Genomic DNA, 21,438 nt, shown 5'->3' on the forward strand with positions numbered 1-21,438 from the left:
ACGTGTGTGATTAAAAATTCATTCGCAGAAATGTAAAGTGATCTAACTAAGTTCTATTCATATTCTTGACGGGAAGAGCAGTGTAAATGGGTGGCCATATGCATTTGAAAAGCAATATAAATCACACAGTTATTATACAATAGGCTATAAAAGCACCATCGATAACCATTACCTTTCTCCAATTCAAACTTTGGACGGGAAAAAAGGAAGGTGTAAATGTTTGGGCTGGAAATGTTCACATCAGGCACCTTCAAGTTAAACAATACTAGCCTACAGTAAACAATTAACACAGTAAATTATGTGGATTAAACCACATTTATTTCGTTAAAAATAAACGAAATATGATTTTTGTTTGAATGATTAAATGTCATCAGGCACCTTCAAGTTAAACAATCAGGTGCACACTTTAAAGAGCATCTTGCAGGTTTTTATTTTTTCTACATTTATGCTTAAACTTGCTTGAAAATTACAATTAAAAAAGTGAATGCAGGATTTGATATGTTTTGCGAGACATAAGGGCAGGAATTCAGAGGCAAAGGAGCAATTTTGAGCTCTGCTCTTAAAAACGGCTTTTTTTTAAGGTCATACGTCATACACATCTCCGCTGTCTGACCGCGGGTATAGTAGAGTTGCGTTGAGTAGAGCGGTTGTGTTTTAAGGAGCTGGTATTTTTCGGTAGTTTTATATTGTATTTCACCATTTGTAATCATGGTGCAGTATTGTGTTTGTGCAGGTTGCACAAATACCAGCCTGTCAGGACATCGAGTCCACAGTAAAAAGGACCGGAGCTAGCGTTTGTTCCTGGGTGCGTTATGCATCCACCTCCCTGCAGCACATACTCTCCACAGCTTTATCAGGAAAACGTATTACTTCTCTCTCCCCCGCCCCCCCTTCGCTGCTCTCTCTCTCTCCCCTCCGGTACTGTGTTGTTTGTGTGTGCGTGGTGGCTGTCACTCCTGGCTCCCGGCTCAACCTCCACCCACCTGCTGCAATCAGCTGTGCACCCTCCCCGACTACACACCTGCTTTCCATCAAGCCATTTACAACGACATATCAACGGAGGCTCCACAGCCTTTCTCCGCCAGATCGTCAAGTATCAGCCGTATCTCGCGTCTCTCCTCCGGTACACAGCACCGTAGTGTGGAGTTGCATTAGGTAACGCGAGATACGGCTGACACTTGCGCATTAGTTTCTGTTATGGATCAGTATCAACAGTTCTGCCAGTAACGTTACTATATTATCAATGCTACTTTAGTTATAGCCTGATATATGATAGCTAACTTTACAATGTTGTGATGTGACGTTAGCTAACATTCTGTAGCTAACGCCGGTCACTCACCAAGATAGCTGCCCAGTTCTCCACTGGTTCCCCTCACACCACAGCTCAATTTCTCTCCGATGGCCGTTATTTCTTCTAATCCTTGGCTGCTCCTGGTCTCTTGGACACCTAGCAGGCTCATAATTATAAGGTTGTGGTCCGTCATATGCATTTGAATATTCATGTTCAACTTCTTCAGCATTGGGATCCATGTTTATTACTACGTTACACCGGCCGCTCTCCCCCTTGTGTCCCCCGTGTTACGTCACACGCGGGAGGTCACGTGCCGAGGCTTTTTTATGCGGAAGTGAACATTTCTTACAAAAACAACGCCAGATGTCACTGTAGTGTATATTTCTGTATATTTTTTAGAAAATCTAGTGTATTCATCATTTTCCTACACATTTATTCACAGGTGTCTTTAACCTGGAAGTTGCTCTTTAATGTGCCGCCACCTCCGGAGTCGGCTTGACTCGGTTTAAAGAATGCACAAATGTGTTTAATCGTTAATGTCAGATATGTACTAAGTAAATACATTTGTTCCTGCTCAAGATTAGATTCAACTTTATTGTTATTGCACATATTACAGGTACTGAGACAACGAAATGCAGTTTAGCTTCTAACCAGGGGTGCAACAAGCAGCGAAAAGTAATGTGCACAATACTACAGTAAACAATTAAAGGCCCAGATACACCGGCCAGTCACCTGAGTAGTCGCCGACGCCGACACCGACTGTTGCGTCACCGGACTCTCCTGCGTATTTGCCGACTTCGCGCACTGGAACACACCGCAAATCCGAGCCGAGCACGTATGAACTGCGTATGCGTGAGTGGCAATAACTCTCCTTACCAGCAGGCGGCGGTAGTGTGTATTCATCATTCAAAAGAGGCAACAACCGGAACAACCGGAAGACAGAGAAGAAGAACAGACTCCGTGATATAAACAAACAACAAAGAGCGTTTTTCTTTCCATTTTCACTCTCGTCCATTGAAAAAATGAACGAACAGGAGCTCTATAAACCGATGAGGTGAAATAGCCGTCCGTGTAGGTTCCATCTTCCATCTTAAATCATTTGTTTACCTCCCTCACTTCCGTTAACGTTCTCATGCACTGATTCGCTAGCTGAACAGCCAATCAGTGTTATCCCTTTGTCCCACTTCCGGTGGTGTTCCCGACGCCGATTCAACATGAGAAAAGGCGTCAGGTCGGCAGAAAAGACCCGACGGTGCGGCACACACCACTCCGAATAGGGCGTGCCCACGCTCATGTTTGGCCCGACTCCCATTTATTGCCGATTTCGGGCTGGTGTATCTGGGCCTTAACACAGTAAATTATGTGGATTAAACCACATTTATTTAGTTGAAAAGAAACAAAATATGATTTTGTTTGAATGATTAAATGTAGAGTGAAGTGCCCTAATGTGGGACATTTTTGAATTTCATACTTCGGGAGTATGTTGCGATATGAAGCCGATAAAATCAATCAAAATCCAGTACTATTCTGAAATCCCCAGTAATATTAGACACTAATAATACAGTAAACTATTAACACTGTAGCCTACATATTATTGTTTGCCTGTGGGATGAGGATGATCGGTAGTGAGAGCCATGCTGCATTCTCCTCCGGTCGGATGTGATATAAAAACAAAGCGATTATTTTTGTTGTTGTAAACTCACGTGGATTACATTTAGTGCATTCATTTCAACTCGCGAACATATGATACATTAAATGATCGTGAGGATGATGATTGAAAATCATAACATAGTTTTATAGCCCCATGTACATTAGTTAGGTGCTTCAGGAGATTGGCATTGCTGTTATTCGATGTGGACAATGCTTTCTGTCCTGCACACAGTTCACATTTGACCATAATATTTTGTACGTCCTTCATCCCCACAAATTGAAAATAGTGGTTATATCTCCAAGTTGTAAATGCGCTGCTGCTCTCGCTGATACTTGCATCTGCCATAGTGTGTGTGCTGGTGGTGGGCGTGCCGTGTATGTGTGTGTGTTAGTTAGTGTTAATTTCGTTGACTAAAACTATGACGAAATATGTTCGTCAACAACCTTTTTTTCCATGACGAAAACGAGACGATGACGAGACGGCACCGACGGCAGTAAACAATAACTGCAACGAAATCATCATGCAATATAGTTGACGAAAAGTGACGAGACGAAAATGTAGTTTACTAAATAAAAACTATGCCAAAATCTCTCTTTACTTTCGTTGACGAAAAATGAGGAGACGAAATTTTATCAAAGATAACGTTACATCTCTGATTGTCAGTTTTTCTCCCAGCAGTTCCATTTCCGGTGCTGCGGCAGGGCAGCAGCTGTGTGTCTCTGTGCTGCGCGCGGCGGTACATTTGAATTACACCGGGCAGCGGCACAATGTGAACTGTCAGGAAGACTCGGGTCTAACTCATGGTCTAACTAACCTTATTTAACAGAAAATAAAATGGCAACAACAGGGCTTGGGAGCAGTGGTCGCACTCGCGCTAACCGAATACCCCCCCGTCAGCGCGAGTGAGTGATAAATTGTGCACACGACGGGTAATAATGGATTCTGACGGAAATGTTACAATCCTGTCCGTCAACTGACAACTGACAACTGACGACTGACAACGAAAAAGTCTAAAGCCACCACTGCTTGGGAGAAAGAAACGATGTGATATTGGGTATTGCGGCAAATCTCTGTCATAAACCACGAGGGCATATGAGATCCACGCGAGCACAAGTCAAGCAGCCGCGGACATATATTATTTTCGCGAGCACTAAAACGGCACACGCGCGAGAGCAATATTGAAGCCTGCAGGGGAGAAACATGCCTTGAGCATGTGCAGCATCTACATGAGCTCTCCTTGGTGTCCTGCGCTCTCGCGAGCAATTCCTGCTCTTCTGCTCGTGAAACTCTGGCCTGCTCTCGCGCGCGGAGAAATGTTAGGAAGTGGGCGTACCGTGTCCCAGTAACGCCAAATCTAATTGGTTACACCCCTCCTCTTTTATGATTGGCCGTTGTCTGGATTTAAACCTAAACCAGGAAGTCCCTCCAACCTCCAATGTGATGAAATATGGCTGTGGAAACGTCTCATGTAAGTTACTTTACTGTACTAATGATTGTTTTAAATTAAATGCATGCTTCTGTATTCTGTGGTTATTTCACAAGAGCCGTCCTTACTTATAAATGGATTAAGTTTTTTAGATAATACATTTTTATACATATTTTTCAAAAGTATTCAAACAATTCTATTATAAAGATAAGAACCAATTAGCTTTTCGGTCTTGACATATGATAATATAAAATGTAGCTTTCAAAAACAGAATTTGGAATTAATCATTTTAATTACTTTAGCAAAATATTTTATTCACAAATGTCGCTTTTTCAAAATGTCCCCAGTTTTTATTGCCTTTCTCAAATAAATAATACTATACAAAAAAAGTATAAAATTATGCAAATGTCAAAAAGCCCAAGAATTTTGCAAGTTTCTTGGCACTTTCATTTCTGAATGACCTCTTTTTTTTCTGTTCAAATGCCCTCAGCTTATTTTTTGGAATGTTTATGATGATGTTTGTTTATGTGCCTTATTCTGTATTTGACATAATTGTTTCAATAACGATTTACCACATTTCTTAAAAATATAATTAAATACTATTTAATACTTTATTTTTCTTCACAGCATATTCTGAAACGGCAGATCCTGGAGAGACTCCTGTCGAAGTTTGAGCTTGCACTCATTCGAGCACCACTTGACCTGGATTTCCTGGAGTTTGCATGTCGCCAGGAGCTGTACCTCCTGCAAACACTTTCGAGACATGTTGACATACCGCAAGGAATAATCCAAGCTCTTCAAGAGCTGTTTGGACTACTTCGGCAATATTTAGATTCAGAAGCCCCAAATACAGCAGTGGGATCAGTTATGGTCTAAGAGGACGTCCTAAGTTTGAAATTGAGAGGCAGCAGTTGGTTGAGATGTTGGGGACAAACCTATCGGTGCCTTGCATTGCTAAGCTGCTAGGTGTTTCTTCCAGCACAGTCTTTAGAAGGATGAGAGAGTTTGGCTTATCTGTTTCAGAAATGTATAGCTCCATCAGTGATGAGGAGTTGGATAACGTGGTCATATCCATCAAGAATGACATGCCCACTGCTGGATACCGAATGGTCAAAGGACGGTTGTTATCCATTGGTCTACGTGTACAATGGACAAGAATGGCTGCCTCAATGCATCGAGTGGATTCCATAGGCATCCTCTCCAGACTGGCTAGTCTGGGCTGTGTTGTGAGGAGAACATATTCAGTGCGAGGGCCTCTGTCGCTTGCGCACGTGGATACCAACCACAAATTGATACGGTAGTGGTATTTATATTTCGCTAAGTGATTAAGAAATAATCTCTTTTTAATGTCCCAGTTTTGGAGAATCAGTGTTTCAATTCCAGTGTGCTATAACAGTTTGTTCTTTGGTTTACCAGTTATAACATTGTCTTATTTGGTGGAGTGGACGGGTATTCCAGAAAGGTAAGACTGCATTTCACTTCAGTAGACACACATTAAACAAACATGTATTTTTTGTACGAGTTTACGACTAGCTACTTAAAACCACAAAAGAGGTCCCAACGCTGTGTCCTGGCTTTGCTTAAGGAATGTGTTCCAAATGGAGAAAGTGTATGGACTAAAAAGGAAGCAGCAAAGTCAAAGTAGATATAAAGGAGATTTTGTGCATTGCCTATTTTTGCTGCACAAGTATTATGAGTCAGTATACTGTATGTCAGTATTGTTTGCTTATTTCTATTGCAACAGGAATTCTTTAATCTCTGCCTTTTTTCCCCTATAATACACAGTTTAACAGAATGTTGCCTAGTTATTGTGTGTAATTGCCCTATTCTTAAATATTCTCTGCTTTTCTGCAGGTAATGTACTTGGGTGCTTCGACCAACAACCGTGCGTCAACAGCCTATGGCTTCTTCTTAGAGGCAACACAAAGACATGGAGTGCCTTTAAGGTGAATTCACAGAAAAAAGCACTCTTTGGAGAACTAGATCAATACTGTGACACTTTTGGATGAGTATTTTTCTTTGACAGTCCTTTGGTCAACTGTGTACATTTCAGGGTCAGAGGAGACCAAGGAGTAGAAAACGTACAGATCGCGAGATTTATGTTTTCGGTTCGCGGCACCCACCGTGGAAGCTTCATCTCTGGTAAAAGTGTTCATAACCAGAGGTAAATTGCAGCATCTTTAGTAACTCAATTAGTGGGGTGAACTTATCTGATGTGTAGACCAAGCACCTTGCACTTAACTCATGCTAGGCCAGCATGAAAATAGATCACTTGAACTGGATTTCCCTAAACCATGTATTTTCATCCATAGGATTGAGCGTCTTTGGCGTGATTTACGAGTCATTGTCATCAACAAGTACTCTGCGATACTACTTTCCCTCGAAGAGGATGGTCTGCTCGACATCTCATCAACAGACGACCTCTTCTGTGTGCACTACATCATTCTTCCCTGACTTCAGATGGACTTGGGGATTTTTACAGAAGGCTGGAACCATCATCCACTCAGCACTGAACGGAACCAATGTCCAGAGCAGTTATGGCAACTTGGACTGATGCAGACAAACATTGATCAGCCGGAGAGCCCAGAGGTATTGATCTCGTTTCAGTATTACATTACATGTCACTTGTTAGACGCTTTTATCCAAAGCGACTTACATACTCAATACTGTGGGCAATTCCACGACAGTAATTACTTACCATTTACTTTGTGTAATATACATTGTCAAAAGATTACTTTCTTTCCCTACTGGCATGACCATTTTCTGAGCATTTTATTCAGTTTGTGTTATTTTAACTGCAAAAATAACACAAACTATTACTTGATGTCATTGTTCCACATTGTTTATAAGACATTTATTTCACCAAAGTGTTCAAAACCTCTGTTATGGTTATTAGGAGCCAGATGTTGACTGGGAAATTGCTGCTGACCACGATGGAGAAGAAGAGGATGCAGGGATTGTCGTCCCCGAATTCGACTGCCCTTTGAGTCCAGAAGACACAACTGAACTTCAATCAGTATTTCAGCAAATTGACCCAAACACTTCGGTCAAGGAACTGTACTTACTCTGCCGTGAGTATGTAGCTGAAAGATGTGGCTCTTAAGAAATACAGCTCCCTTGAATGACACAGATGAGGTAAAAGTAAAATTCCTTTGTTCAAAGTGTTACTTAAGTACCAAGAGTAAAATAAGTCATGATGCCGATTTCATGAAAGAGTAAAGTTACTTGGCACAACTGGTGGCTGGGTTTTTATTCCATTAAATTGAAACAATTGACACAAAATACAGCTCAAAACTATAATGGTTCCCCAACTTCACCATTTGTTTCCAAAACATTTTGACTAGAACAGTATGTCACTTGAAAGTTTGACTGTATTCTCATCTTGAACAAATGAAAAGAAATGAAAACCTTGTCAAATAAAGTGCAATAAAGACTGTCTAACCCTAACCCAGAAAACCTCGATTCTATGACTCTTATGAGCGGCTAAACTCCCTGCTACTCATAACAGCCTGTGTTATGATGCTCAGGAACTCTGGATATGAGCCGAGGTGCCTTGTCGGAAAGGTAATGGAGTTGGAGCATGCATTCACTACGGGAAAGCATACCGTGTGTGTACCATAGCGCACGCTGCAATCATGGGCGAACTCAATTAAGATTTTAAACATCTCTCTCTCTGTTGAGGTGATGGGGACGTGTGCCTGCCCCGTAAGCCATTGAAGGAAGCAACCAAATGAAGCTCAGCGCAAGTTCAGGCAGGAAGACCTATCACTTCGTATTGCACGTCATGGCAATACTCGCTCCCTTCACTAAATGATAGGGAGTGCCACTCCTCAAGCTAGCCTATCACTTCCCTCCATTCACAAGCCTAATTATCGCACCTGTTAATCCCTCTATATATGCTCTCCCCCTTTCCATCAGCTGTCTTCCAGGTGTCAACGCGCAAGCAGCAGCAGGGCTTTGTCCCAGCTCCAGGTATATATTCATCAGCTCCGCAGTCTTGCGGATTAGGCTACAGGCGGCGTTCCCCAGTTGGCTAGCGGTTCTAGCCGGCCACCCCGCAGACCCGGACGCGGAAGGAAAAGACAAGGACATCGGGCTCCACAGAAGTTCCTCCGGCTTAATGGAAAGGGGCTACTTCAGGCAAACAATTGACGCACACCTTCAGTCGAGAGAGAGCATCACTGGCATCAGGGCCGCTCTAATGCGGCGCTTCCGGCTTCACGCGGAACGGGCCCTCATTGCTCGCGAAGCTTCATCCATTTCTGGCTTCAACTACAACCCCTCTTGCAGGCAGGCAGGGCTTAAGCTACATCCCATCGAAGCTACTTCTCCTCCCGGCTCAGTAGCCAGTACTGGACACTAAGTGCGTCATAGACGGCTAGCAGGTTCAGTGCACAGCAGGCTTGCCTCCTTTCCCTGCGCCTCACCGCTAAAACAGGCAAGAGAAGAGGAAAAAGAGAGGAAGAAAAGAAAACAGAGAAGAAGAAGAGCAAAGAAGAAGAACAAGGAAGAGAAAAGCAAAAGAAGAGAAGAACGAAGAAAAAAGGAGAGAAAAAGAAAAGAACGGAAGAAAGAGAAAAGAGAGGAGGAAAGAGAAGAAGAATAAGGAGAGAGAAAAAGAGAGAAGTTAGTTTATGCATTGTTGCCTTTAGTTCAGGGTTAAGGTGAGTTTCAGGCAGCTTCGGGTGTAACACGTTACAGCATGGAGTTATGCAGTTCGGGTAACTACTACCCGTCACATGCTCAGTAAGTACCGCAGTTTCAAGCTTCAACACAGCCACGGATGCTGCCCATCCGTGGGTCTTTTTTGGGGGGTTTCTTTCAGGGAGAAAGAAGTTCATGTAAGATGATAGAAGACAGTCTAATCACCCAACCAGCACATCAGCATCCACGTCTCACCGTGGCGTAATTCAACTGCTAATTAAGCTAGTCCTATATCAGGGCTCGACAGTAACGGTTGCCAGGTTGCCATTGGCAACCATTCAGAAAAATGTCAACCACTTATTGGACTTCGGTTGCCATCAGTGGCAACCAGTTTTTAACATAAGAAATAAGGACAGCAAAACGTGCACCCCAAAATAGATAAATGTTCATATTTGTTTTAAGAGTGATATTTAATTGTTGTGACCAGTCGGAACCTGATACTTAAATTGCACGTGCATTGGCGTGATTACCGAGCCAGAAAGCGATGCACGTTTACTCGCGTGCGCGATATTGATATTGTTATAAAAAGTAATGTTAATAAGTTGTTTGACTGTGTGGTAAAAGTTCACCCAACACCTCAACTTCTCAAACAAATGTTCAAAGTGATTCAACTGATGAAGCGTAAGGTAAAACCCGAACGAAAAACAAAAAGGAATGTTTTCCATTCACTTCCGTTAAAAGTTCCTTCAAAATAAGAGTCCCGATCTTATTACTACCAAAATAAAAGTGCAAAACGAAACTTTACCATAGCAAAATGGTTGCATTCAATTATAATCACTTCTATAAAAAGGTAACACATTTTAAATATAGTTAGACATATTAAAGGTAATTTACAGCATCAATTTAATATCAAATGTTTAACTGTGAATGGTTTTCATTTATTTAACATTAGAAATGTATTAGTCTGGCCAATCCAAGACTTCAATGCTGAAGGGCCAATGGGTCTATGGTGGGGGTCAGCACAAAGGTCAAGAAAACCCACATTTGAAAGGGAGACAACGGATGATCAAGAAACTAGTGACTTGCTCATCTCATTTGTGAGGGATCTATGAAGAACAGGACAACAGCAGCACTACTGGTATATCGTATACTAGGGGTTTCACAACTACCAATATTTACTAGTCGACACGTTTTTCAAAATAGCAGTCGACTGGTCGACTAGTCGTTACGTCATAAGAAAGACACACAAAGAGAGGTGTACAACTGTATTTTATACTCATACAGTAAAATTAAACACTGCATTTTAATTTGTGTTACATGGCTGAGTAAATAACAAACAGTAACTGGACTCACCAAAATCGACAGCAAAAAACTCTTGTTTACATAAATGCCACGTAAATCCAGTGCGCAACAGCGCATTGCGCAACACTTCGCTGTCCTCCACGATAACGTCCACCTTTCCATATTTTTGGTTGGGTTTGAACACCAACGCATCGACATGTGAGGGAAGGAGACTTGACCGCTTTCGGGTGACAGTGTTGCGTGCCAGGGAAAAAACCCTCTCACTCGGGGTGCTTGTGGCTGGAATAGCCAGGTAGCTCCTCGAAAGCGGGGGAAGCGGTGCACGTTTTCTGCTCACCACTCCAGTGGATTATCCATTGTAGGGATATGCGGCGTCCGCTGGCAGTAATCCCGTAGCTCATCATCCGCATCACTGTTGACCCGTGTTTTCTTGCTGTTCGTTTGCCTCTGTTCAGTGCTGACACCGGTCCGTTGCTCAAGGGTGCTAGCATTACTGCTAGTGCTAGCTGTCGGCAGCGGGTGTTTTCATCTTCAGATGGTTGCGCATAGCAGATGCATTTGTATTGTACTTCAGTACAGCTGTACACAACTGACACTTCACTGTGGAGTTGGTTACATCTTCGTTGAAGTACTGCCATACATAAGAATGTCGGACGTGTTTTGGAGCATTTTGCAGCACCTCGTTTACCTCCATTTTTTTCACGACTAGTTGACTAGAGCCTACAGAGCCGACTAGTGGTAAAGGTAGTCGACTAGTCGATTAGTTGGTGAAACCCCTATTGTATACAAGCAATTGAGGGTGGACAAGTTTACTACCACTTAGGTTCAAATAAGTGCGTTAATTACTTATTGTAAAGCATTTGAACATTCTTGTGTCACATGTTCATTTTTAAGTTGATGTATAACTGTATAGCATCTTAATTATTTAAAATATAAGGTATCTAAAAAAGGGCAACTGTATTTTCAGTTTTGGCAACCAAAAGCGGATGCCTGGTTGCCAGCCTTGCAACCACTTTTAAAAGTTAGCGTTGAGCCCTGCCTATATCATGGGTCATGTCTCAGTATTTACCTTATTTCATGCTGCTCATATGGCACTCATATATTGGTTTCATGCTCACATGGCTTATGTTAAGCAGGGTATGATATTCATGCATCATTGTACTCAAGCTAACAGCCGCATTACATTGTCTACATCTCCCTCTTCGCCGGGCATCGGCTCGTGCCGGCTATCCAAGATCTCTCCAGCTTACCTATGGTAAACATGCATATAACTGGTGGTGGTGTCTTAAGAGCATTTCAGGGCTCGTTCAGGATAGGTGCAGCAAACCTGCCGCAATCAAGGTAATTATTCCTCTTCCCTACAACAACCGCTTCTCATCCTACAGTCGTCCGAACTTCAGTGCCGTGCTGGCTATCCAAAGGTCTCTCCAACCTTAAAATTGGTACGTATGCATATAACTGTTGGTGGTTCTTAGCATGTCAGCACGTATATTCGCCCCGCGGCTCATGTTTATCCTTGCATGTCTAACCCTGTACGTCCAGGTTGTAACCTTCGGGTCCGTATAAAATGTGTCCCTGCGAAGTCAGGTTGCCCCGTACGTCCGGGATGCCCTGTACGTCCAGGATGCCCTGTACGTCCAGGACGCCCCGTACGTCCGGGATGCCCTGTATGTCCAGGATGCCCTGTATGTCCAGGATGCTCTGTACGTCCAGGAAGCCCTGTACGTCCAGGGAGAATGCCTAGGAGGCATCAGTATGCCTAAATCCCCACATGTATTAACCTCTCATTTCATCCATAGATTTCCACTGCATCCCACAAGGTAAGATTTCATCACGTTCAGTACTTCATACTCTCACTTCTTTTGGGGGTTCATCGGAAACGATTCTTCCCTTCCCGAATGACATCCTACCAAACCTGGGCCTAATCGCCAAACACCATTTCATTCACTTGTTATAAACTGTCATCATTATGGTTCATTTATATAATGTGACCCGATAATAAACATGTATTTCATACATCACGTCTATCCTGATTGAAATGAAGCTCAGCGCAAGTTCAGGCAGGAAGACCTATCACTTCGTATTGCACGTCATGGCAATACTCGCTCCCTTGACTAAATGATAGGGAGCGCCACTCCTCAAGCTAGCCTATCACTTCCCTCCATTCACAAGCCTAATTATCGCACCTGTTAATCCCTCTATATATGCTCTCCCCTTTTCCATCAGCTGTCTTCCAGGTGTCAACGCGCAACCCTCCTCCACCCCTTCGCCTCCTGCTTCCAACTCAGGGCCAAGCTCAACCTTCTCCCTTCCAACCGGACCTAACCACTTATCACCACCACCAGTGTCTAGACCCGGGGGGGTTCATCGGAAACTGTTCTTCCCTTCCCGAATGACATCCTACCAAACCTGGGCCTAATCGGCAAACACCATTTCATTCACTTATTATAAACTGTCATCATTATGGTTCATTTATATAATGTGACCCGATAATAAACATGTATTTCATACATCACGTCTCTCCTGATTGAACAGTGATCTTGGGTTTTTCCTTCATCTCCTCTTCATCTTTTGCCGCTTCACCTGTAGACTCTGTCTCTCTTGAGTCTCTTTCATCACTCTCTGTTATCTTCACAGGGGTCCCCCTCTCTTCAACGACGAAGCTCTTTCTTCCTCTAAAAACAAGTTGAAAATGAATACAAAGAAATGCATATATTCACCTAAGCAATGTCAATAAATATGGCTATTGTTTTTAAATTGTTTTTTTATGTGGATATTTTGAAGAGGAAAACCTCATTAGCCAGTCCTGCTTTAGTTATCATTGTTTCATCGCAACCATCATGATGCAAAGTTGTGTTTAAACTGAGACATGTAAACATGAATAAAAAGGGTATGCAAAGCTGTCATTGAGTTGCCTGTCGTAATCGGGGGTAAAATTCAAGAACAAATACGTTTATAAAATGTCAGGGCAGTAGTATCACCTTCTTCTTCAATGTGTTGGATGAAGTCTTGTAAAAAGTTAACAATCTTCGATTCCCCCTGGCGTCGCAGCGAGCCCAGCTCGCTGAAGACTGGTGATATGGCTCCCATCAGGAATTCAGCATCCGGCTTGGAGAGAGGAAAAAACAAAATGATGTATGCTCAAAGTTGGATGAGCTTAACCCTTTTATTGCCAGACCAAGAAAAAAAACTATGGACAAATTATTTGTTTGCATTTTTTTTATCAAATGGGACACACATAGCACATTTAAAAAAAAAAAAAAGGTATCAATATTGATATTGTTATAAAAAGTAATGTTAAGTGTTTTTCATAATAAAAAAAAAAACGTGCTCATCTTACTGTAGATGCTGAATTGGCCTAACAGGAAACCACTGGCCTAACAGCAAATGTCTATATCCTGTGTTGGCCTAACTTGCTCATCTGTGTGCAACTTTGGGCTGTATGCCATGCATGAAAGCTGCTATATAAATTATTATCACTCTTTCACTCTGAGACTCATAAGGCAGTATAGATGTAGTAATAATGTAATATAAGATGTAGTAATATTACCATGAATCTATCTATTTACCATATTGTATTGGAAAACATCTCTGAAACTCTGAAAAAGTTATATTGCTAGTTTAGTTTGTTAAAACTTTTTTTGTGCATCAAGTTATCTAATTATGTTCAGTCAGTGCTCTGACATTAAAATATGTCAAAACTGATATGGTTACCTTACAAAAGTTGACCAAAAAGAGTGATTTCTTCAGCAGTGATTTTTTAGCATGCCAACCTTCTCACTGGAAAGCTGAATGGCGTTCTGTTCTAACCACAGTGACATCTAGAGGTTGTTTTGTGCATAACATGTCAACCAAATGGTAGAGATGGCTGAATCAGGTAGTTCAACTTTTAAAACATTTTTTCAACAGGATATCAAGACACAAAATTTGCTCTACCAAATGGTGGCGCTGGCTGTTAAAGGGTTAAGGTTTGAAATTCAGTGGTAAAATCAGCTAGAGACATAATACTGACCTTTTCATGAAGGCCAGCGACGAACAGATCCCTGAAATGCTGTGGTTGTTGTACTATCATCTCACACAAGCAATACAGCTTCATGCCTGAGCATATCTGCTGCAGCATTGGTAGAGTGCGGACCGATGAGTGCAAGATAATTGCCCTATAATTCAGTAACAGATAACAGCAATAATATAAAATCATACATAAAAAAGGGAAAGAGTGACTGCACACTCAATATGAAGTATGAGTGTAAAGGAATAATTGATTGGTTTTAAACATGGGTTGTTATGGGTTAAATCACTTAGCATATGTACATACTTTATTATGTCTTCCTTTCTCTCCCACGTTGCAGGACCACTGTACCCGCATGCTGTTATCCGATCCAGAAGGTCGTACATAGCTTCAGGTTCAGCTATCTCAACCTTTGCAATTAGAAAAACAGTATCACACAGTAAGTCATGGGAGCCTTAGCTTATTTTAAGAATTAGAAAATATTCACACTACAAAGAGGTGTGTGTGTCAACCATACTAAAACAAACGTCATGTTATATGAAGGAGTATCTGAGGAGAAGACAAATATTACCTCTTCCATAAGCTGGCTGAGCTCTGGATCAGTCACATCTTCATTGGAAATGGAATCTCTATCAATCTCCCCAGTGGATATGTATCCATAGCACCACTCTCTGAAAAAGTTAGGTGGAGGACCACCTTGTACTATACTGACTGCCATAATCTCTCCAGCTGTCCTGCATTAACAAAGTTTAATCAATGCACAGACATTATTAATAAATGAAATAAACATCGAAAAGACATTGCAGAACACAATTATACATACTTGAAATGCTCTTCATGGTAGTCAGTAATTGAGTACTTGGGGGTTTTCCCTGTACTCCCTCCCTGAAAAAACTTCCTTTCAACACCTGCCATCATTTCTATAATTTAAAGGAAAAGTGGATCAATACATTGATAATCTCAATTAGACCACTGTATATGTTAAAGAACAGCACGCGTCATGCAAAGCCCTTAACCTGTGCAAGCACAGAAATTGCATGCAACCAGAGAACCGCCACACACTGAGGAATATTTTCATTTATTATAAGGAGGTAAACATATACCTGTTAAGAATTCTTTCCTGAGAGCCCCATGGTCAATTCCAGACTCTCCAATGAAAGACACTCGGAGGTTTTTTTTGGGAGAAGACCTCTTCTGACGTCTCCACTGCCCTAAACCCCTTTCAAACATGTCCTCCCTAGTGACATTAACATTAAAGAGTGTCGTTGTGTCCACTCGTCCACTAAGTGTTTCGATGGCTTCAGCAAGACTTGAAGGAAACAATTAGAAGTTGATTAGACAACTGGATCCAAAACGTTTTCCCTTAAGAGACCCCTGTTGTATCATTGAGTAAACTGACGACCCCTGACTGATGTAAAGTGGCGTCTTTTAAATGATATTCAAGGCATAACAATAACAATGCAGGGCAACTGATGAACAGTACAATTAACACAAATAGTGAACACAATAACTGCAGGACGTTTTTGTTTAAAATAAGCAATTACAGGTACATTTTAAGCATATTACCTTTTCTCTCGCTCTGTCAGTTCTTCACTGGCATGTTCTTCCAAATCGATAATTTGTGTCGACTGCAATGTACTGATGAGGGAAAAAATATTTCAATGGGGCATGCCTTATTCATGGTTTACAATATCTAACACTGCAAAAAAAAAGTATATAAAGAATGTGCATAATAGGAGAAAAAAAAACCTTTCTCTACAAGTGCTGGCATGTATTTCAACCAAATACTCAGGAAATAACTCTGAGCACAATGGACAGGCCAGCTTTAAAAATACAGAAAAGCAGAGCAAATATTCAAGTGAATTACTGAGACGCAGAAACCTTCATCATCTGCAATAATGTAATTGATAAATAATGCCCTGATTTTACCTTAATATCGATTTTAGAACAGGAGGTCCTACACGGGAGCACACTTGGAGAAGCCTATAATAAAATGTAGAAAGACTGCCAATTAATGACACATACAATGAAAATTGTTTAGAAACAAACACCTACAATATTAGTGAGCTTACATTCCCAGGATTGCTTGTAGCTGGAGACTCATCTAAATCTGGATCCAGATCCTGAAAATCGTAACCAGTTAAAAAAGCTGTCGATTCAGGATGATAATGATCCTGCATAGTTATTTGTGGAATAACATTACCGGTTCCAGATCCATGCGTTCAGAACAGCTGCTTGGTTCACACTCTTGTGCATGTAAAGCCAACAGCTGGACAGGCATGCTTAGATGACACGTGGCACATCTGGCTTTTGGCATATTTTCGAACTCCTTCGATGAGTAGGGCAAGGGGGAGGTGTCCAAAGTGTCCTGGATGGGCATTATATAGAGACAGCCTTTTCCACCTAAAGCTTTGGCAAGGTAGGCCCCCGTGTAACCCTCTGCCTCAGGTGCCAAAACACTTAATTTCCGCTGACCTGATCCTCCTATGTGGGAATACAAACAAGTTGATGTTATTTAATGCACAGAATGTTCTAGGGGAGGCAGTTGATTTTAACAAGATGCACACTTGCAGTGTTAGGCTTTCTCATGGATTGCTAAAAACAAGAGGGTAGGTAAATATGCTAACCATCAAGGGCATTAATGAGCTATTATAAGAGCAGCTATTGTAGGAGAAGATAGAGGGTATAAATAGGATTTAACTGCAGAAATACTAGACCACAGTTGAAATTAATAAGGGAGATTGTATCTTACCAGCAGCTTTATGTAGCATCCAGGCCCCTTCCAATGGTACCATTTTGGAATATGATTCCATAAGTATATATGATATCTATGTGGGAAGAGCAAAACAAGTGTGCAGTTAGAACTATAACCCTCCACACATGTCACCACTGTTGAAGCTGATTTGTGACCAGTAGTACTTCAGTGGATTGGGAAACTACAGTAATACATAAAAAATTTCCCCAAATTGGGATCAATAAAGTGCTTCTTATATTATCTGGACTCCTTCCCTTATTATTTTTTCTATCTTACCTGGGGGTGGTCAGCATTTTCGGGGATATTGAGAGTCCTCCTGCCAAGTCCAGCCTGGAGAAGGACCATTTCATCCGATGACTTTGGTGTTCTTTCTGTGCTCTTATTGAGCAGAAAGAACTGGATTGGGGTTGACCTAACAGCCCTTCTTTTGGGAGATGGGGTATAACTTTTACCCGATTTGAATAGGCCGGGGAAAGCCCTGAGGAGTTGAAAACAATGTGTAAGAGAGGCATTTAAGAAGCTGTTATACAATATATTCATTCTAAACAATCTGAACAGCGTTAATTTCTATGAAAAAATACCCTGAATTATAGTCAATTGCCGAGTTATTACAATGGTAATTCAGTTCAGAACTATCTTTATTTCCTAACGGATCCAAACCTGGCCATATTTTGGTCCACTGTATTTCCTGCTGTAGAAGGAAAGCCAGGGGTCCCTTGTTGCTTCTGCCCCTGGACTGCCTGACGCTGCCTTGTCCCAGCCTGCTGCCTGTTGCCAAGAGCAGACTGCTGCTGTCCCTGTATAGTAGGCTGTCTGTTGCCCACCTCCACCTGCTCTCCCTGAACCTGTACTTCATCTGTGAACACAATTTAAAGATGTCTATGATTCCCTAGAATCTAAATAAACTGAGTACTACATCCGTAAAGTAGTTAGAATATATAAAGGCTTCATTAATTAAACATTACCCAGATAGTCACAAGCCCTGAAAATAAATAGAAGAAGAACAAGAAGAAGATGAACCTTTAATTATCCCCCATGGGGAAATTCAGTTTTTCACTCTGGTTTTAATATAGGTTGGTAAAACTGTCACTGAAACACCTCGGCGTGCTTCTGCCGGCCAATAATGCAGCTGGAATTTTTTGTAAACAACTGACCATTAGATGAATCTGTGAAGACAAGTGATCTCCCCCTAGTTTCACTTACGATTTTGAGAAGTTGGTTCAGCCAAGGCACTTCTCAGCAACTCAACGACACGCCTGGCAGCATTTTGTAACTCTATCTGTTAAAAAAGATAGCATTTTTCATTTTATCATTTATTTCAATAGGGACAATGCACATAAATGAACACTTTAGACAAATAACTCTTCAAGTGTAAATGGATCATGTCTTACTATACTGTCTATACTGTATTGCTGTTTTTAAATTATTGTCTTGTTGTTGCGCACTGGCACTTTGACTTTGAGTCGATGTTATTTTGCTGTACTTGTTACAATGACAAATAAAGTATCTATCTATCTATCTATCTATCTATCTATCTATCTAAAACAGACACAAACAAGAAATAGTCAAATTGATTGTCACAATCACAGTGCAAAGACATGTCGTCTTGTTTCCAGATCTGCTAACAGTTAACTTTAGCTAACTTTTATTATTGCGGGCAGACAGCTGTGTCACTTTCTTCTTATACCGTGGCTTGTAAATAATGCAATGTCAATATCTTAAATGCCCGTCAAGCAGATAAAATTATAGTTATGTTAAACCATTGTTTTCTATATGCATAGCTAAAAGTACCGGTTTTCGTACGTACCTCCTTGTCGTCAGCCATTCTTCTTCTGCGGGGCTTTCCCGCTCCGATATCCCTCTTCATTTGAAAACGGCCAATCATAAAAGAGGAGTGGTGTAACCAATTAGATTTGGTGTTACTGGGACACGGTACGCCCACTTCCTAACATTTCTCTGCGCGCGAGAGCAGGCCAGAGTTTCACGAGCAGAAGAGCAGGAATTGCTCGCGAGAGCGCAGGAGACCAAGGAGAGCTCATGCAGATGCTGCACATGCTCAAGGCATGTTTCTCCCCTGCAGGCTTCAATATTGCTCTCGCGCGAGTGCCGTTTTAGTGCTCGCGAAAATAATATATGTCCGCGGCTGCTTGACTTGTGCTCGCGTGGATCTCATATGCCCTCGCGATTTATGACAGAGATTTGCCGCCATAATTGGGGCCCATTTTCGCTACAATGAGGCGGAGAAAAAAAAGTGAATGCATTGTTTCATCAGAAGGGAAGCAATGTGGCCATAACACAGCTGGTAAAAACACCACAAACCTGACCAGATACTCTCTGCAAAGCTGCATTCTTAATCATTCAACCTGTGTTTTTCATCAAGAAAGGACACAATATAATCTTATTTATTTATATACTAAAATGACAAATTATTGGTTTTGGCTAGACTAGTTTGACTGAAATGTTCTATATAATCTGATGACTAAAAAAGACTCAACCGTTTTCATTGACAAAAAGTAGACTAAAATAATTAGTTTTCTTTGACTAAAATGTGACTAAAATTCTCAGACTTTTAGTCGACTAAATCTTGACTAAAATAGTCCTGCTATCACCCTGGAGTGAGATGGATCTATGATACTGGACAGTTTTTGTTTTATTCTCATCTAAAAACAGGGATGATAGCTCATATATGAGACTTCAAAGGTCTTTTATTTTGAAACTGTACTTCAGAATGTCCTGATTTTTTCTGAGTGACTACATGGGGTGTCCTGCTATCACCCTGGAGTGAGATGGAACTATGATACTGGACATTGTTTGTTTTATTCTCATCTAAAAACAGGGATGATAGCTCATATATGAGACTTCAAAGGTATTTTATTTTGAAACTTTACATCAGAATGTCCTGATTTTTTCTGAGTGACTACATGGGGTGTCCTGCTACCACCCTGGAGTGAGATGGATCTATGATACTGGACAGTTTTTGTTTTATTCTCATCTACAAACAGGGATGATAGCTCATATATGAGACTTCAAAGGTCTTTTATTTTGAAACTCTACATCAGAATGTCCTGATTTTTTTCTGAGTGACTAGATGGGATGTCCTGCTATCACCCTGAAGTGAAATGAGTCTATGATACTGGACAGTTTTTTTTTTATTCTCATCTAAACACAGAGGGAGGATTTTTTTTTACTCTACCGTAATGCATAGGATATTCGCGCACCGCAATATCACGTGAGGGCTGGCTTGACTAGGTTTTTCCGAGTGGAGGCTGGCTTGACCGCAGTCTAAACTAGAGAGAGAATCGCTGTCAAGGGGGCTACAACTACAACAAGATGAACATATTTGACCGTGATTTAATTGTAATACACGTTTCAAAATGATGCCGAAGTAACAACATACTGATACCGGATAGTAAAAACCATGAATTAAGGCTTTGACAGAAGTCTGCAGACAGACGGGAGGCGAAAAACCTTTAAAAATGCGTGTTTTCTAATGGAGATTTGGCTAAGCTAACGTTGTAAATGCTCCGACCGTCCACACTCACAACAACGGCCTATACAGACATAAATAAACCAGCGACTGTATTCGCCATGACACAGACAGTATGTGGTTTGTACTTGTTTAACTTTGGTCTAGTTTCTGAACAGATATGAAGAGCTGTGAGCTCTGAGTGCTAAGAGCTAACGGCTGTGTTGTTTTTCTGGGGAGCTCATTGAAGATGACGTCACGGCTCCGCCTACACTGCGTTACTATTGATACTACCCCAGTTCCTCACGAGTCTAAAAAACAACTCACGTCAACGCACGTAAGCAACGTGGGCGCCAACGTGAGCGCCCTCGTGACCAAAATATTTGACGGCGCTGATTGGCTGAAATTATGTTTCGGCGGCACAGTTTACTATTGAGACTTTTGCAACGTGCTGGTTGCTGCTGTTTGGCTCGGGGGCAGCGCCCCATAATGATAAACTAATGCCAAGGGCAAGGCCAGGCAGGAAACATGTGACTTATCAGTAACTTTAGACATCGTAACACAATTTTAAACAAGATTTTATTGTAGATTATACATTTGACTGATACCAATTGTATGATATTTACCTTGTTCATTAAAAATTAAAAATATAAAATATATATATTTTTCAAAATATATATTTTTTTAAATAATTTTTTTTAAATGTAATATTCTTTTTAATATTTTTTTTTTTATGTGGGAAGAGGTGGGTTTGCGCCCCTAGCGCCCCTATGGGCCGGCCGCCACTGCTGTACATATTATTGTTTGCCCGTGGGATTAGGATTATCGGTAGTGAGAGCTGTGCTGCATTTTCCTCCGGTCGGATGTGATATAAAAACAAAGCGATTACTTTTG

The 21,438-nt window shown here is 41.3% G+C and overlaps 1 protein-coding gene and 1 long non-coding RNA gene across 5 annotated transcripts; one reads left to right on the plus strand and one right to left on the minus strand.

Moving 5' to 3' along the window:
* Positions 1–6,696: 6,696 nt before the first annotated feature.
* On the plus strand, positions 6,697–10,553 carry LOC307041596. Its single transcript, XR_013808809.1, has 2 exons — positions 6,697–6,957; positions 7,265–10,553. It is a non-coding gene; the product is annotated as an uncharacterized lncRNA (long non-coding RNA).
* Positions 10,554–13,125: 2,572 nt separating this feature from the next.
* LOC307041835 (uncharacterized protein) lies at positions 13,126–18,918 on the minus strand. Of its 4 annotated transcripts, none has more exons than XM_079685375.1 (14): positions 18,886–18,918; positions 18,282–18,357; positions 17,739–17,934; positions 17,355–17,556; positions 17,076–17,151; positions 16,527–16,807; positions 16,396–16,446; positions 16,253–16,306; positions 16,073–16,146; positions 15,890–15,961; positions 14,895–15,057; positions 14,630–14,733; positions 14,327–14,471; positions 13,126–13,422 (listed from the first exon to the last, which is right to left on the minus strand). In XM_079685375.1, exons 1-14 carry the CDS (start codon positions 18,901–18,903, stop codon positions 13,252–13,254), a joined length of 1,683 nt encoding a protein of 560 aa, XP_079541501.1. In that variant the 5' UTR covers positions 18,904–18,918; the 3' UTR covers positions 13,126–13,251. The 4 variants fall into 4 exon arrangements, with proteins under 4 accessions (XP_079541501.1, XP_079541503.1, XP_079541504.1 ...); XM_079685377.1 differs by lacking the exon at positions 18,886–18,918 and adding an exon at positions 18,044–18,060 and having other exon boundaries at positions 18,282–18,349; XM_079685378.1 differs by lacking the exons at positions 18,282–18,357; positions 18,886–18,918 and adding an exon at positions 18,044–18,181.
* Positions 18,919–21,438: the final 2,520 nt, after the last annotated feature.

This window comes from Notothenia rossii (assembly GCF_949606895.1).
Source record: "Notothenia rossii genome assembly, chromosome: 5".
Classification (NCBI taxonomy): Eukaryota; Metazoa; Chordata; class Actinopteri; order Perciformes; family Nototheniidae; genus Notothenia; species Notothenia rossii.

Excerpts from the sequence above, each read along its gene's own strand:
- LOC307041835 (XM_079685375.1), bottom strand. Across the intron at positions 16,808-17,075 it reads GATGCTACATAAAGCTGCTG|GAGGATCAGGTCAGCGGAAA; the intron begins GTAAGATACAAT and ends ATTCCCACATAG. Across the intron at positions 16,307-16,395 it reads CTACAAGCAATCCTGGGAAT|GCTTCTCCAAGTGTGCTCCC; the intron begins GTAAGCTCACTA and ends ATTTTATTATAG.